Source organism: Muntiacus reevesi, chromosome 6, assembly GCF_963930625.1.
Source record: "Muntiacus reevesi chromosome 6, mMunRee1.1, whole genome shotgun sequence".
Taxonomy (NCBI): domain Eukaryota; kingdom Metazoa; phylum Chordata; class Mammalia; order Artiodactyla; family Cervidae; genus Muntiacus; species Muntiacus reevesi.
This window is the reverse complement of record NC_089254.1, coordinates 83171612-83190283: the sequence shown is the minus strand read 5'-3', so window position 1 is coordinate 83190283 and position 18672 is coordinate 83171612. Positions and strand designations below refer to the sequence as shown.

At 37.5% G+C, this 18672-nt stretch overlaps 1 protein-coding gene, 1 long non-coding RNA gene and 1 other non-coding gene across 7 annotated transcripts in view; 2 read left to right on the top strand and 1 right to left on the bottom strand.

Moving 5' to 3' along the window:
• Nucleotides 1-18672, top strand: part of LOC136171112 (uncharacterized) — a 1397893-nt gene that overhangs the window by 1291602 nt on the left and 87619 nt on the right. The gene's annotated exons all lie outside the window — the stretch shown is intronic.
• IQUB (IQ motif and ubiquitin domain containing) overlaps nt 1-18672 on the top strand; it is a 78938-nt gene that overhangs the window by 9833 nt on the left and 50433 nt on the right. For 4 of the 5 annotated variants that reach the window (XM_065939125.1, XM_065939121.1, XM_065939123.1 and 1 more), the window contains 5 exons: nt 1069-1203; nt 5396-5557; nt 5644-5816; nt 6019-6174; nt 17719-17929. In XM_065939125.1, coding sequence (XP_065795197.1) covers nt 1069-1203; nt 5396-5557; nt 5644-5816; nt 6019-6174; nt 17719-17929 — 837 coding nt within the window. The remainder of the gene's footprint in view (nt 1-1068; nt 1204-5395; nt 5558-5643; nt 5817-6018; nt 6175-17718; nt 17930-18672) is intronic. The other variant, XM_065939124.1, reaches the window with a different exon arrangement.
• On the bottom strand, nt 16262-16324 carry LOC136171272 (U7 small nuclear RNA). The gene has a single exon (XR_010663816.1). It is a non-coding gene; the product is annotated as a U7 small nuclear RNA (small nuclear RNA).

Genomic DNA, 18672 nt, shown 5'->3' with positions numbered 1-18672 from the left:
ATGCTAGGATTATTGATAAATGTCTCATAGACCTTTATGAAAACTGTCATGTCAAGGCATCTAGAAATACACAAAACTGTTTTGGTTTGAAATCTGTACTCTTCATTCCATCTTACTTATTACATCTTCCCCATTAACATATAAAGTTCATAGATGTAAAAGTAAACAGTTTGCCTCATAATAATTTCAGTACTTTATTTCCTTCCTACAATGTGTGAACAGATAATCATTTTAGAGTAACAGTTTTTCTCAATTTTTGACATGTAAGTGTCTTGGTTTTTATTTTAGAGTCAGGAATAAACCACATAATGTCTATTTTTTGTGACAAGTAGATTTAAACAGTGATTTTCTGTTTTGCATTCTGCCAGCTACAGACATAGATCAATTATGGAAAGAAGAAAGGACTTAGATGATCTTTTGTCATTGCAAGGTCAAAGAAAATTTTCTCTGAAAATTTCCTTATTGGTTTTCTTAACTTCATGAATATGCATTGATTTCCTGATGCCTGTTATCAATATGTAATCAAAGCATGTACATTTCTAAGTTCAGGTCTCAGGTTCTCGCTTTGTAATACCACACAAAAACACTCGATTTTTCTGAGATATTCCCTATGTTGATATCTAAATAGTGTCTACCAGATGTTGGGAATCTTTAAAATTTTTAAATGACTTTAAAAGAATCTTTAAAAGCATTTTAGTCTCATTTCCTATTTCTCATGGTATTCTGGGTGAGGAGGTAATCTCGAACATGCACAGATCCTCATAGTAGGCAGTGGAAGAGAGAGCTGAACTTGGAGCTGGAGCTGGGGGAGCAGGCATTGACCATTGATGCTATTTCTTGAGATTATGAATTGATTTTCAAAGCAAAAATGTTGCAAATGAATGTTTATTGCTTCTTCTCTTAGAAAATGAAAACTAACTCTTATCATGGAGGCATGATGGGAGACGTGGAAGCAACTTGCATTCCTTTGATCACAAATTGTCCCATAATTCTCTATCTGCTTGTATACTATATGATGCTGACCCTTGCATTTAATTATGACTCTTTCTTTTCTCTTTTTATCTACAGTAAAAGTCATACTTCTTCCTGTGGGCCAGGAAATTGTAATTCCCTTTAAAGTTGACACTGTTCTAGGATGCCTGAAGGATCATTTTTCATCCCTGTTAGGTGTCCCAGCTTTTGTCCTGCATATAAGACGTGCAGGTAAGCTTGGAGGCTAATAAAACTTATCAAGACTTCTTTAGTCTTAACATGTAAATAAGCAAGGTCTTTGATTTGTAAAACTAAATATCTTGATGTTTACTGTTTGAACATTATATTGCTGTTATATACATTCTTTCATTCAACAAATTATTACTGAGGACAAAATTCTAAATACTTTGCTAAGAATCAAAGATAGAAAGAAACATGAAATAAAATCCCTATTCTCAGGTTGCTCGTAGACTAGGAAGGAAGAAGACATATGCAGTTGTTACTACACATTGTGTAAATGTTTTAATGGAGATGTGCTCAAAAAACTGTGAGAACAAGGAGGAAGAAAACTGGGAGATTGTAGAAAGCTTCATTTAATTAAAGTGAGATACTTGTGTTAAGTCCAAAAGAGGTGAGAAAACCTGGGTCTTTGGGGAAATGGTAAGAAGTTTAGAGGTACTAGAAGTAAATTCTTTATGGAGAGTAGGAGGAAATGAGGCTAAAAAAATAAATGATGAATGAGCATGTATATAAAGAGGAGAGGACTGAAAATGGTTTATCTATCAGTCTTCTATACATTAAGGTCAATTCAGGTTCTGATGATGTTCAAGTTTATCTATATTTTGTGGGCAATATGGAGTACCACACCTAATATTAATTAACCTTGTATCATGACAGGCTGTAGTCTTAATAACTGTGATAGAATTAAACAGACTGGCATAGCTCAATAAATGTTTCTGTAGATTATGCCTACACAGATCATGACGTTTTGTTTTTTAAAAGTTTTCATATTAACTTTACAAAGATGCCACAAAGTTTCTAGGGCAATAATAACATTTTTGGGGGGAAATTCTAAGTGCTAAATAGGAATAAGCCATACCTATTAAGTTCTTCCTCCTTGCTAAATCAGAGAAATTTCAAGATTATTTTTAGAAAACTATTATAATGAATGTGCTCCAATAGTAAGATGTCAGTGTATTCAAACAACTGGTTATTAAAGTTTGATGGAGGAAACAAAGCTAAAATTTAAATAGTTATTGTAACAATGATGCTGATGAAGATGTTATTGATGATGATGACTAATTTAATGGACTTTGGATCACAATAAACTATGGAAAATTCTTCAAGAGATGGGAATACCAGACCACCTGACCCACCTCTTGAGAAACCTATATGCAGGTCAGGAAGTAACAGAACTGGACATGGAAAAACAGACTGGTTCCAAATAGGAAAAGGAGTATGTCAAGGCTGTATATTGTCACCCTGCTTGTTTATATGCAGAGTACATCATGAGAAACGCTGGGCTGGAGGAAGCGCAAGCTGGAATCAAGATTGCCAGGAGAAATATCAATAACCTCAGATATGCAGATGACACCACCCTTATGGCAGAAAGTGAAGAAGAACTAAAGAGCCTCTTGATGAAAGTGAAAGAGGAGAGTGAAGAAGTTGGCTTAAAGCTCAGCATTCAGAAAACTAAGATCATGGCATCCAGTTCCATCACTTGATGGCAAATAGACGGGGAAACAGTGGAAACAGTGGCTGACTTTATTTTTCTGGGCTCCAAAATCACTGCAGATGGTGATTGCAGCCATGAAATTAAAAGACACGTACTCCTTGGAAGGAGAGTTATGACCAAGCTAGACAGCCTATTAAAAAGCAGAGACATTACTTTGCCAACAAAGGTCGGTCTGGTCAAGCCTATGGTTTTTCCAGTGGTCATGTATGGATGTGAGATTTGGACTGTGAAGAAAGCTGAGCGCCGAAGAATTGATGCTTTTGAACTGTTGGGTTGGAGAAGACTCTTGAGAGTCCCTTGGACTGCAAGGAGATCCAACCAGTCCATCCTAAAGGCGATCAGTCCTGGGTGTTCATTGGTAGGATTAATGTTGAAGCTGAAACTCCAATACTTTGGCCAGCTGATGCGAAGAGCTGACTCATTTGAAAAGACCGTGATGCTGGAAAAGATTGAGGGCAGGAGGAGAAGGTGACGACAGAGGATGAGGTGGTTGGATGGCCTCACCGACTCAATGGACATGGGTTTGGGTGAACTCTGGGAGTTGGTGATGGACAGGGAGGCCTGGCCTGCTGCATTTCATGGGGTCGCAGAGTCGGACCTGACTGAGTGACCGAAATGAACTGAACTGAACTGAATTTAATGAGCACTATGTGCTAGTCCTTTTACAAAATGTTCTGTCTACATTATCACATTATCATTCAATCTACACAACAATCCCTTGAGGTAGATATTACTGTTAACTTTTTGAAGGGATATGGAAGCTAAAACTTAAGGAACTTGTGCAAATTCCCACATCTTATGAGTGTGAGAGTCTTAATTGTAGGCATGATTCCAAAAAGGGAATTTGGAACTGCTTGGCATTCACTATAAGGTAAGGTTCAAAGCTGGAGATGAGAGAGTGTTTTGAGACTGGAGTAGCTGGCCAGTGGTACCTAAGAATCTCTTTCTTTGCATTTCATGACCTTTCGTCTTTATATGTAAGTACCATACATCACAGGGTTTTCCTGGTGGCTTAGATGGTAAAGAATCTGCCTACAGTACAGGACACCAGGCTTCGATCCCTGGGTTGGGAAAATCCCTTGGAGGAGGTCATGACAACTCACTCCAGTGTTCTTTCCTGAAGAATCCTCATAGGCAGAGCAGTTTGGTGGGCTGCAGTCCATGGGGTTGCAAAGAGTAGGACATGACTGAGTGATTAAGCTCAGCATAGCACTGGATAACAGACTTATGTCAGCAGCAGTAAAAAAAAAAAAAAAAAAGAGCTTGATTCTATGCCAGTCACACTCTAAGATAGGCACTTTCTTCTAGTACTAGCACTGAAGTTCAAGTTTGGTGGGGCTAAGCCTATTCTAGAAGCAATTAGAAGAATGAAGAAAGCTCTGTATTAGTTTGAAGAGGATTCTGTATTAGTTTTCTATGGCTGTTGTAACAATTGACAAAAGTATTGGCTTAAAGCAACACATGAATTTCTCTTACAGTTCTGGAGGCCAAATATCCTAAATCAGTTTCACTTGGATAAAGTCAAGGTGTTAGCAGTGCTTTTCTCTCTCTGGAGGTTCTGGGGAGAGTCTGTTTCCTTGCCTTTTCCATTTTCTAGAGTTGCACTTCTTGCATTCTTGTTTCCTCATTTTCAAAGCTGGCAGCATAGCATCTTTAAATCTCTCTCTACTTGTCATATCGTCATCTTGGGATAATCTACCCTTCATAGATTCTGGGAATTAGTACATGGATATATTTTAGGGCCATTATTCAACCTATCACAAAATCCCTATAATGTTAATTTTTTAAAATTAAGAATTTAAGGTGAAATTGAAACTCAAAGATTTTTGAATGTGCTTTCATGAACATAGCTAAAATAGACTAGTGGTATCTGACATATTTCTAAGAATGAGTAAAACAAACCTTTGCTATGTTAAATTCCTAATTGTAATTTAGGATGAATATACATTGGAAAGATTGATATATATTCCGTCATTCATTATACAAAGCAGCAGCCAGTAATATTGTATGTATTTCTGTGTGCCTTAAAATATAGAAATAAATTTACAGTGACTTTATGAACGAAACCAGTGGATTGAAGATATAAGTTCAGGCAGTAAACATAAAAATAAAGTGATCATGTACCTTTTTTTTCAGCAAGAAACAGACTTAGCTCCACCTTGGTATGAATTAATTTATATGAACTTCTGATAATAGAAACAGAAAAAAAGGGATTCTTTAGACTCTGAGTGTATACTTTTCTGCATTCAAGAGAGGAGTGTATATTAAACCTAATCAGGCTTTCCCTGATATGGATATGATCTATGCTTAATGTATAATGCATTGTGATTCTTTTTATAGAATCATTGCTTAGAATATGATTTTGCTCATATTATAGAATATGTTTTTAATTTTTAAATGTTTATAGTTGCATGGTTATTGTATATTTGTATTTCTGATGAGTTGAGAGTTGTATTTTTACTTTCCTTTTAATGCTGAATTCTTGGTCAGGAATACCACCTTAATTTTTTCCATTGTGGAGTTTTCCATGCTAAAAATACAACAAGAGATGGACATCACCAGTATTTTTATTTGGTAACTAAACAATATACATTCATATAGGCACCTTTGATGTTTAACATTCCTTAAAATGAGTACATAAAATTATTTCTTTATCATAATATTTTTATAATTTTAACTCATTTTTAGGAACAGTTCTTAAAAATCATGAGACGCTACTACAACATGGAATTAAGCCCCAGGATGTTGTACAAGTGGAAATGTTTTCTTTACAGCAAGATCTATACCCAATCAGAAGAATAGCTAGATCAGCTGCAGCCTCTCAGATCATAACTGTCAGAGTACAAACTGGTTTGTTATTTGCTATCTTTTAGATAAAGAATTTTAGAGTCCGTTTGTAGTTGAACTTTCATTTAAACTTGGTTGTATCTCCTCAGGCATTGATCAGTACCAGGAAGTAGCTGTTGAGATGATAAAATCTGATTTTCACAAGCCATTTCTTGGTGGATTCAGACATAAAATAACAGGAATAGAATATCACAATGCTGGAACACAAACTGTACCTAAAAAGATTCCTGAAAAACCAAATGCATTTTGTAGGGATACGCAGGTAATTTTTTTATTTTTCCATATAGATTTTTGAAGCTGCAGAATCAGCACAGGTTATATTGTGTAGCTCTCTAAAATTAAAATATTCTAAGGAATTAAATGGTGATTAAAATAATGAAAAATATTACATTAAATATGTACAAAATAAGCTCTTTGCTCAATTTATGTGTAGTGTATACTTAATTTTTTTGTTTTTATTTTAGACAGTTTTTCAGAAAGGAAAGCTCCAGCAAACTACAAATACAACGTCCACACAGATGACTAAAATTGGTGTGTATGTGTCAAATATTACTGATAAACTGGTAAAACCAGGAAAATATTTTTCAGCAGCAGAATACCATGCTAAGAGATTACAGGCGGTAAGATAACTTATTAAAAGGGAAATACTAAAAAGTAAATTTATAAGCCAATTGTTCTTTGTGTGTCTCTGTATGTATTTCCCTAAGCACACTTGCTTACGGAACTCACATGAGTGTTGTCGTTGTTCAAGAAAAAATTATTCTTAACACTTGTTAAAGATGGTAAGCAGACAATTCAAAAGGGAATACTACAATGGAGTTTTGAAATAGGGAAGAGAGATTAGGCTCAACTTTGAATGCAACAAGGCAAAGGGGGGAAATATAGCCAAGGAACAGCGTAGGAGGGGGTCAATGAATGGAAATTACAAAGAGAAAACATCTGGGGTAAGGGGGAATCCTGGCTAAACCAGTCTAACAGCATTTGTGGTAAGGGCAGGCCAGAGTGATTAGTCAGTCAAGGGTGATCAGATGTCAAAGGTGGGATTTCTGGTTAAACTGATTTAGTTGGTGGGTGTGTGCATGCTAAGTCGCGTCATTGTGTCTGACTTTTTGGACCCTGTGGACTGTAGCTTGCCAGGCTCTTCTGTCCAAGGGATTCTTCAGGCAAGAATACTGGAGTGGGTTGCCATGCCCTCCTCCAGGGGAATCTTCCTGACCTAGGGGTCGAACTCATTTATTATGTGTCTTGCGTTGGCACGCGGGTTATTTACCACTAGCGCCACCTGGGAAGCCCGATTTAGCTGGGCTCTTTCTAAAACTGGACAGTTCATTGATGAACAGAGAAGCCCAAAAGTCAAGGCCTAGTTGGAAAAAAAGCTCAAAGGTAGTTAATTAGAATTAGATCAAGAAGTGAAAGTTTGTCAGGGTGTGTGTCTATGTGTGCTAAGTTGCTTCAGTTGTGTCCAACTCTTTACGACCCTATGGACCAGGCTCCTCCGTCCATGGGATTCTCCAGGCAAGAGTACTGGAGTGGGTTGATCCAGAATACTGGCTCCTCCTATCTTCCCAACCCAGGGATTGAACTCACGTCTGTTACAACCACCTGTGTTGGAGAGTGTTTTTTTTTTCCTTACCACTAGCATCACCTGGGCGGAGAATGCAATGGCACCCCAATCCAGTACTCTTGCCTGGAAAATCCCATGGACGGAGGAGCCTGGTAGGCTGCGGTCCATGGGGTCACTAAGAGTCAGACATGACTGAGTGACTTTACTTTCACTTTTCACTTTTATGCATTGGAGAAGGAAATGGCAACCCACTCCAGTGTTCTTGCCTGGAGAATCCCAGGGATGGGGTCACACAGAGTCAGACACAACTGAAGTGACTTAGCAGCAGCAGCAGCATCACCTAGAAAGCCCAGTGTGAGTCAAGTTTTATTGCTGCTAAAAAGCAGTCACTGTCTCCAGTCACACCCCAGAATAAGGAACCAGAATCCTAAATGTTCCTAATCCTTCCCTTTCCTTTAGTAAATCCCTTTCCTTTTTATAAGCTTTGTCCTTTCTGTCCCTTGGCTTCAATCTTCTGTCCCTTGGCCTGAAGCCTCTGACATTTGAATCACCTATATGGAACTTTCCAAACTAATAGATCAATTGGATATTAAAATCTATTTTATCTGATATTAATAAAGTCACCCCATCACTTTTATATTATTGTTTACATGATCTGTTTTTCTTTTTTTATCCTTTTGCTTTCAATCTGAGTCTTTGAATCTAGAGTATATTTCTTTTAGAGAGCATATGATTGGATCACGTCTCTTTATCTAGTCTGATAATCTCTGCCTTTTGATTGGAATGTTTAATAAATTTATAGTGTGACTATTGATAAGACTGGAGCATATCAGTCATTTTGCTACTTGTTTTCTATATGCTGTGTGGCTCTCTGGTTCCCCTGTTCATTTCGTGCCTTTTATGTTAAATAAGTGTTTTCTAGTACCATCTCAATTTTTTTTTAAATTAAAACTTTTATTTTCCATACAATGTGTACTTTTTAAAAAAGTGTACAATTCAGTGATTAAAAAAACTTTTTTACTATATAAATAGAGTTATGCAACCATCACCATATCAATTTTAGAATATTCTCATCATCCCAGACAGCTTCCCTGGTGACTCAGTGGTAAAGAATCCACCTGCCAATGCAGGAGATGCGACTTTGATCCATGGGTCGGGAACATCCCCAGGAGGAGGAAATTCTCTTGCCTGGGAAATCCCATGGACAGAGGAGCCTGGCAGGCTGTAGTCCATGGCGTTGCAAAAGAGTCAGACACAACTTAGTGACTAAACAACATCATCATCCCAGAAAGAAAGACCGCATCTAACAGTAGCCAGACCCTATTTCCCTCCAGTCCTTTCTGCTTTAGACAACCACTCATATACTCTCTGCCTCTGTTGATTTGCCCATTCTGGAGATTTCATATGCATGTAATCATGCAATGTATAGTCTCTGTGTTGCAACACATATAGCTCAGATGGTAAAGAATCTGCCTGCAATGCAGGGGACCCGGATTCAATCCTGGGTCGGGAAGATCCTCTGGAGAAGGAAATGGCAATCCACTCCCGTATTCTTGCCATGGATAGAGGAGCCTGGTGGGCTACAGTCCATGGGGTCGCAAAGATTCAGACATGACTAGGGACTAACACACACACATTGTATATACCCAATTGTATATACCTACTATAGGTAGTCAATATATATACACCACATTTTGTTTATCCATTTTTCGGTTGATGGACATTTGATTTTTTCCCACCTGTTGGCTATTAGGAATAAAACTGCTATAATCATTCACATAAAAATTTTTATACGGATATGTATTTTCATTTCTCTTGGGTATATGCCTAGGAATGTAACTGCTAGATCAAATGGTAATTCCATGTAACTTTTTGAGGAACTGCCAGACTCTTTTCCAAAGCAGTTTGACCATATTTATGTCCCACCATCAGTGTGTAAGGATTCTAATTTCTCCGTATCCTTATCAACACTCTTGGATTATTGCCATCCTAGTGAGTGTGAAGTGGTATCTCATTGTGGTTTTAATTTGCATACCCTGTGGCTAATGACACTGAATATTTTTCATGTACTTATTAACAACTTGCATATATACTTTTAGGAGAAATGTAAATTCAGATACTTTGCCCAATTTTAATGAAGTTTTTTTTTATTACTGCTTTATTGTTTAAGAATTTTAAAAAGTTATTTGCTAAGTGGTTGCTCCAAGTATAATTAGGCATTAGAATATATATCTCATTTTATAGCAACATACTTCATATTAATACTAACTGAAATTCAATAAAAATGGAAACTGCTTCAATAGAACTCTGTTTATCCCTTCTTTGTGCTATAGAACTCTGTTTATCCCTTCTTTGTGCTATCTGTGCTATCAACATACAAACGTATATTCTGTTTATGTTCTAAGTCCTATAATTCCTTTTATAATTGTTGTTTTTATGCAGTTGATTTTTATCTTTTAAGTTTTAAATATATATATATTTTTAAACATGCCTATTAAAAATAGGAAAAGCAAATAACAATCACCTGCATCTCACTTGAGTTAAAATTAACATTTCATATCATTTTCTTTCAGTTTGAAGACTTTCCTCTATAGTTAAGTATGCTGGTTTAGTTGATGGTATCCTAAAGCTCTCTGAGTCTCTTTTACTTTATCTTTTCCCCCCTTTTCTTCAGAGTGGATAATTTCTAATGATTTATCATCAAATTCATTCTTTCTTTTGCCAGTTAAAATCTGCTCTTGAGCATGTTTTTTTGTATTTTCATTTCAGTTGTTTTACTGTCAAACCCCAAATTTCTACTTGGTTCTTTTTTTTTTTTAATTTCTGTGTCTTTATTGATATTCCCTGACAATATATTTTAAACAAAAATTTTTATTCATATCTAACTCTAACCCTGAACATAGTCAATACAGTATTTTCCTTCCTTTTTCCAAATGGCATTACATGCTAAATTGTGTCCGACTCTTTGCAGCCCTATGAACTGTAGCCTGCCAGGCTCCTTTATCCATGGGATTTTCCAGGCAAGAATATTCCTGACCCAGGGGTCAAACCTGCATCTCATGTCTCCTGTGATGGCAGGCGGGTTCTTTACGACTTGCACCACCTGGGAAGCCCTCCAAATGGCATTAATCATTAAAAAAAAAAAGCAGAAAATTTCTCACTCAGATTTTTCTTTTTCTTACTTTCCATTGGGAGATAGTTATGCATGGAATTTTAAAGAAGTTACTTGTACACATAGCATTATATCATAAACATTTCTCTACCTTTTATTTTTTATTATAAATGACTTAATGACATTATATTATGCCACAGTATAAACAGTGTAATTTAATTACATCCTTTTGTAGGACATGTAGACATGTTTTAATGCTCTATAAGTTGTAGTGTGCATTTAAAAGTTATTTAGAGATGTTAGAAGTTGAATTACTAGGAGAAAAATGATGACTTTTTGTAGTCTTAAGATATTTCCAGTGTTTTTCAGAAATATTGTACCAAATTATATGCCCAGAAACCATTTATAAGAGCCTATTCCATGCTGACTTCATAGTGAAGTGAAGTGAAATCGCTCAGTCGTGTCCCACTCTGCGACCCCATGGACTGTGGTCTACCACACTCCTCCCTCCATGGGATTTTCCAGGCAAGGGTATTGGAGTGCCCTTCATAGTAGCACATAACATTTAAAATTTTTTGTCTGCATATAGATATTACATATATTTTTATATTTTCTCTCAGCCTATCAATCATACTTACTTTATGATGTCTTTATTGTAAAATTTATTATTAATAATATTCCCTTTTATGGTTTTTGCATTTTATATATTGTTGTAGAAGGCTGTATCACCCCACAGTCATAAATATAACTTTGTTTTATTGTGTGTATTTGTGTACATGCAAATTTGTGTATCTATATTTTTAAAAATTGACATCTTTACCCTATTAAACATTTGGGATTTCAGTTAAACATGACATACGGAACAGATACATTTTATCTGTGTTACCTCCTAGCATCATTTTGCTTCAGTAAAAAGAATTGAAAACAGTGATCTTGCTTTTTGTGTGACAAGAAACCTGGATCTGGACTGCTGTTCTAGCCAATTAGCCCATGACCTTGAGAGACGAGCCTTTACTGTGTCTGTTGACTCATTGCCCTGAGGGAGACTGCTCACCAGGGGGACCACGGGACCAACTTTGTAGCTGACTTTATCAGTGCCTGAAAGTTATTTCAGCCTGAGTAATTTTTATTTTTTCAGTCCAAACTAATTTTCACAAAATGAAAATAGGGAGCTATTATAGAGTTTTGGGGAGGAGTGACATTTTGGTGAAATTTAAGTGGCACAGTATTTTGATTGTTTTGGTATAAAACAGGGTTGTGTGTAGATGGATCAACATCAGGTCTGGACTGAGACATGGACCAGAGTCCTGTTGCTTTTGTAACAAAGTTAGGAGGGAGATGTTGTTTCTTCTCTGAAGTTCAGCACGGTGGTTGTGAATCAAGGCTGCTTCTCTCTGTCAAAATAATGTAGATCCTCCAGGCAAGAGTGGGATGTTTCATCCTTAGTGATCTAATTTCAGACAGCAAAGTTTGTGATAGATTATGATTTTAGGAAACAAAGTTTCTCAGAATAAGAAAATCATAGTCACTCAAAGAAGGGGTTTGTCATGACATTTTATGGCTGCAGAGTGTCCTTGGGAGAAGTATTACTTCCTATTAACTTTGTAGCTGACTTTACTCATGCCTGGTATTTGAGCTCGACAGATTCCTATTTTCTCAGTCTGAACTAATTATTAATTTTTGGCTGTACGAGGCCTGGCTGGTGACTCTCTGATGTCATTAGGAACCTGAACTCCTATTACCTTTCCACTCCATTAATCTTATTATTGCTTCCCAGGCAGCACAGTGGTAAAAAATCCACCTGCCAATGTAGGAGATGCAAGAGACATGGGTTTGATTCCTGGGTTGGGAAGGTCCTCTGGAGTAGAAAATGGCAACCCATTCCAATATTCTTGCCTGGAAGATTCCACGGACAGAGGAGCTTGGTGGCCCCAGTCCATGGGGTCACAAAGAGTCAGACACAATGGAGTGCATGCGCATGCACACACACCCACACCCACACACACACACCCACACACACACACACACCCACACCCCTTATTATCATGAGTTTGTTACTGCTGTGATGATAAAATTGTTTATCAAAAAAAAAAGGTTTATCAGCCTTCATCATAATGTCTCCATCTGCAAGAAGAAGGGAAAAGTCATGGAGCATGTCTCATGGAGGCCATTTAGCAATTTCCCCTGAAAGCCAGTGATTCAAGTTACAGCTCATTGGCCTGAACTGGGTCATGTGACCTTCCATGTTGGGAGTATGTGATAATTACATTTTTAAAGATTTATGTTGTTGCTCCTGAGTAAGATTGAAGTTTATATGGAAATAGGAGGGAAAAGTTGTTAAGTTTTCACTACAACACTTTTCAGACTCCGATAAAGTGATATTAAAGGAATAAGAAAATTATAAACATACAGGAACAAAGAATATATGAGAAGAGAGAACAGTAAATGTCAGTCGATTTTTTAAAGTTATAAAGCAGATGGAGAAGTGTTAACTTGACTTACTTGAGCAGAGAAAGTGAAAATCTAAATGCCTGCCAAGGGGGATAGCATAAAAAACCAAATTAGTTTGCCCCATAGAATCTTGAAAGTGAATTGGAGTTTCTGTGGAAGACAGAAGTGAGATGTGAGCTGTAGACAGAGGGATTGGTTAAAAGCCAGTATAAGGAGTAAATTTCCATTTAATAAATTCTTCTATCTTGATTGGTTCCTTTCTATTTTTTGTCATGTTTATTTTATTCTTGAACTTCTAATACTAAGCTCAATGCTTAGTATTTATTTTAAATCTTTTGTGCTGTGAATAAGATTATATTATGTGTGACTACTGATATTTTTCTAGTCATTCCTTCCATTCATGTAATTTTGGTTTTTATTTATTTATTCTTGTTTGTTTATTGCCTTTTTTGATTTGATTTAGTGACTTAGTTTACTAACTTTTTTGATTTGACTAAACTTTTCATTTTTTTGTTCTTTCATAGTTTAGAAATAGGTACTTTGTTTCTACTTTTTTAGTGGCTACTCATAAAATTTTTTAATGCACTTAAATTTTTTATGAGAAGTGAAAGTGTTGCTCACTCAGTCATGTCCAACTCTTTGCGACCCCATGGACCATAGCCTGCCTGGGTCCTCTGTCCATGGAATTCTCCAGACAAGAATACTGGAGTGGGTAGCCATTCCCTTCTCCAGGGGATCTTCCCAACACAGGATCAAACCCAGGTCTCCTGCATTACAGGCAGATTCTTTACCATCTGAGCCACCAGGGAAGTCCCATTTTTATACCAAATGCATATTTAATCAGGCTGACTATTTTTTTCCATGAATAAGTCAAGGACCCTATCTGGCTTTTTTTCATTTCTTTATCCTCCTCCTTCATTCTTCCCATTCAGTGAGGATTTGATATTGGAATTACAATTGTATATATATCATTATAATTTGCTATATAATAATGACTTCAGATTATTCTTATATATTTACATTGATATTATATATGATTTTTTCAAATAATAAAGGTTATACCTTAAAACATTTTTTGGAAGTTTTGGTTCACTTCTTTAATTTTTCATCTTCAACTTATTGTTCTTCTTAGTACATATTCTTTAGTAATTATTTCAGAGATTATGCATTTGAGGTGAACCATGTAAGTCCTATTGAATTAAACTCATTTTGGGTTTTAGTTTGAGTGGTTAGATTAAAACTTATTTTCGGAATTATTTTGTTTTATACCTGTGTAGCAGCTTTTTACTAAAACAGCTACAAAGATAGTGTATCTGATGTAAATGGGATTCTCAGTTCTTTGTTTCCTCTTCGTGGAAGCTTTTAGGATTTTGACTTAATCTGCAGGCCTCCCCAATGGCTCAGTGGGTAAAGAATTCGCCTGTGATGCAGGAGACACAGGTTTGATCCCTGGGTTAGGAAGAACCCCCAGAAAAGGAAATGGCAACCCATTCCAGTATTCTTGCCTGAAGAATCCCATGGACAGAGGAGCTTGGCGGGCTACAGTCCATGGGGTCGCAAAGAGTTGGATATGACTGAACAACTGAGCATGAAGTAATCTTATTGCGATGTGCTTTTGATCTGGTGATGGTTCCTTTCTGTCTGAGAGATTGTGTCTTTCTTTAGTTTGGTGAAATGTTCTTCTATTATATTTTGAGCCATTTCTCTAATCCAAATTTCCTCATTCTGTCTGAGACTTGTATTGGACATATTTTGGAATGTCTACATTTATCTTCCATGTTTCTCAATTTTCCTCCATTCTTTCTAATTTTTACAACCTTTCACCCTGTGTTCTAAAAGATTTTCTTGCCTAAATTTCTTGCTTACTGATTCCCTCTTAGACTCCATATATTCTGCAGATTAGCAGAATAAACTACTATTAATAGTTATTGGCTGATACTCATTCTTCTCATTGTAGTAAATCTTTAGCTGGGCATGGGACTACAGCAGGCTTCCCACCTGTTGTGGGAAAGTGATAAAGAATCCACCTGCCAGTGTAGAAGACACAGGATAAGCGGGTTCAGTTGCTGGGTTGGGAAGATCCCCTGGAGGAGGAAATGGCAACCCGCTCCAGTATTCTTTCTTGGAGAATCCCATGGACAGAGGAGCCTGGCAGGCTGTAGTCCATGGGGTACAAAGAGTTGGACACAATTGAGTCAGCACAGCACAAAAGAGGCTATAACATTGAAAACTACATTTTACAACCTCTTTTCTATGTTGGTGAGGCCTGGGGAAAGAAATGGAAGCGGAAATGATGTGTGCCCCTTTTGGATACTGCTCTTGAAGTGATTGGGTTGCAGTTTTTTTGTCTTTTGCCCCTTTTGACAGGCTAGAAGATGATGATAAGTTGACTAACCCCTAAGATACACAAGGAGGACACCACCTGTAATATTAACACAGAGTTTCCTACTAGCCCTAAACCTTTTGCCAATCCAGACCCAATCCCTAGATTATCACATGAGAAGGGAAAAACTGTTGTTTAAACAACTGGGTCTTAGTATTTTTAATAAGTTCAATAAGTTTAATAGCCCCCCAAGCTAAACCCAGTATGCTGATTCTTTTTTTTTTTTAATTTCAAAAAGTAAACTTTGGTCATAGTCTTTTACTCTTTACTCTTTAGAACCAAAGGTTCTAAACTTTTGGCAGGCATCAGAACATCTGGAAAATGTGTGAATATACAGAATCCATGCGTATCCCAGAGTTTCCAATTCAGTAACTCTGGGGTGGGACCTGAGAATTTTCATTTCTACCAATTTTCCAGTTGCTGCTGCTGCTGGTACTCTGGCCACCATACTTTGAGAACCTTTGTTTTAGTGATTCTCTTGCACACAAATGTAATTACTTCTACCTTAAATGAGGAACCTTTTATTTTGTCAGTTCCTCTCAAATCTTTGTCTATTCTTAGAGGTGTACTCCAGAGTATTTGAAATTCCTGATGTCCTGTGTGTTATAGCATATTTCTTTACTGTAGCCTAACTAACTCCAGTGGCTGTAGGGGATGGGCAAGGCTTAATTCTGGAAGGCTTCTAGTTTTCTGGAGAGGAGGCTTGTATTCATTCTGGGTGTCACCAGCCTTCTGGGACACTAACCACTCTTGTGAGTGCTAGTCACTTGGTCGTGTTCAACTCTTCACAACCCCACGGGCTGTAGCCCACCAGGCTCCTCTGTCCATGGGATTCTCCAGGCAAGAATACTGGAGTGGATAGCTATTCCCTTCACCTGGTGATTTTCCAGGCTCAGGGATCAAACTCACATCTCCTTCATTGCAGGTAGATTCTTTACCATCTGAGCCACCAGGGAAGCCCACTCTTACCTAACTTAGAGGCAAATACCTCTGGTGATCTTTATCGGAGTTGCTTTAGAGGAGCCTGTCTCTTTTGCATTTATCAAGCAGTCATCTTTTTAGTTGCCCTAAGGCCCCTTCTGCTCACAGGATCCACCAATTCTGGGATTGAAACGTCTTAGAGACACTTCTGTGTTGTCTAGCTTACCTCTCCGGTACAAAATTAGGCTGTGGATTCCTTCAGTGTTTTCTCTCCGTGGGGGATTTTCCAGTACAGATTGGAAATCCTGCTAGAAAAATTCTAAAAGAGCCGTAACACTAATTCCTTCTTCAATTTATTCTGGTTGTCTCCTTTCTTAAAGGGATTTTTTCACAGTTTCTGTTCTATTGGAAGATACCTCCAGTGTCTTTACTGATTTCTGCTTCTATAATTCTTCTGTAATGATTAGGGACTAGGATGAGGGGAAAGGATGTGTCAGCCTATTCTCTACCCTCAATCTTGATCTAACCTCTCTATATTTTACTTTTTAAAAATGAGTTTAGTAAATAAAAAACAAAAACTCTCTCACTTATGTCACAAACTTTTTTAGACTCTAGTACTATGCTGTATCTCCAGACATATATATTTTTCTCACAATTTAATAAATTCATGCTTGCTTTGGTGATTTCCACGTATAACTTACGTGCTGTGTGGCTGTGCGCTAAGTCACTTCAGTCGTGTCTGACTCTTTGCAACCGCATGGACTGTAGCTCGCCAGGCTCCTCTGTCCATGGGGTTCTCCAGGCAAGAACACTGGAGTGGGTTGTCCTGCCCTCCCCAGGGGATCGTCCTGACCCGGGGATCGAATGCGCGTCTCTCATGTCTCCTGTGTTGACAGGTGGTTTCTTTACCACTAGCGCTGCCTGGGAAGCCCTGCCATGTGGTGGTTGTTCAGTCACTCAGTCGTGTCTGACTCTTTGTGACCCGGGACTGCAGCACACCAGGCCTTTCTGTCCTTCACCACCTCCCAGAGCTTGCTCAAACTCATGTCCATTGAGTTGGTGATGCCATCCAATGATCTTGTCCTCTGTCATCCCCGCCTCCTCCTGCCTTCAGTCTTTCGCAGCATCAGGGTCTTTTCCAATGAGTTAGTTCTTTGCATCAGGTGGCCAAAGTATTGGAGCGTCAGCTTCAGCATCAGTGCTTCCAGTGAAAATTCAGGATTGATTTCCTTTAGGATTGCACCATTTTTAAAAGATATGAGCCTAAGCTAATGACAAGAAAAACTGGAGATAAATTCATATTCATAACAATAGTAGTATTTATTGAGGACCTGTGGTGTACCTGGCTTGAGCTGAGCACTTATATGCATAATACTGTTATTATCACTCTTTTGCAGATGAGGCTACTAAATCACAGAGATGGCAGGTAACTTACCAAAAATTAACTAACTAGTGAGTAGTAGGAAGAGGGAAGATTTAAACTAATTTTTATTCCAGAGTCATGCTCTTAACATCATACTAACTAGTTGTCTCCTATGAACGTATACCTGTTACTAGATTTCAAAGTCAGGTAGCTGTTGTATTTCTGTTAGAATGTACGTGAGAATTTATGGCATAGAGCTAAAGCTGGACACTCGGTATTTTTTAGTAGTTGTTGAATTACAATAGAAATAATCATTGTTTCTTTTCCTTGTCTAATAAGGTTGACCATATTTTATTTTATTTAACTATAGATAATTGTGATACAGACTTACTACAGACGATGGCATGCAAAAGTTGTGGTAGAGGATTTAAGAAGACAGAAAATGTTCAGGTTGCAATGGGAAGCAGAGGAAGAACACAGGAAGATAAGAGAAAAAGAAGAGTGGATGAAACTGGATTATTACCGGAGGCATCATCCTCAAATAAAAGAAGATTTTGAACTTCTTTATAATGCACTAGAACGTAAGTTTGAAATAGGCTTTGCATAAAATATTAATTTTTCATTAGTAGGAAAAGTGGGTTTACTAAAGACAAAAGGAAGACCTTGTTATTTTAAGAAGTTGTCTGGGGAATCTGGACTAGAAAATTTTAAAATATGAATAGTGTCTGAGGGGACAGGAATTAAGGCCGGAGTAAAATTAAAAATGCTTTTATATTAACAATAGATAAATAAGCTATTCAGCATTAGTGTATTATCTCATTTGATCCTTATCCCTGTGAGATAAAAAGAGAAAGTACTGTCCGGTCTGATTCTCCTAATGGTCTTAGAAATCTGTGAACTCAGAGTTGGACTGTCTTGAACCCCTCAGTCCAGCATCCTGTCTCTGATTCTCCTCTTTAGAGGAGATACCTTTTTTATTCCCTTCTACAATGATTATAAATATTAATATATATGTGTGTATACACATACATAGGGCTTCCTAGGTGGCACTAACAGTAAAGAAACTAGCTGCAATGAAGGAGGCATAAGAGACACGGGTCTGATTCCTGGGATGTGAAGAAGTCCTGGAGGAGGGCATGATAACCCACTCCAGTGTTCTTGCCTGGAGAATCCCATGGACTGAGGAGCCTGGCGGGTAACAGTCCATAACGTCGCAGAGAGTCGGAGACAACTGAGCGACTCAGCACACACACACACACACACACACACACACACGTATGTATTCTCTGCACGTTGGATTTTTATGGCTTATTTCTTCTACAGG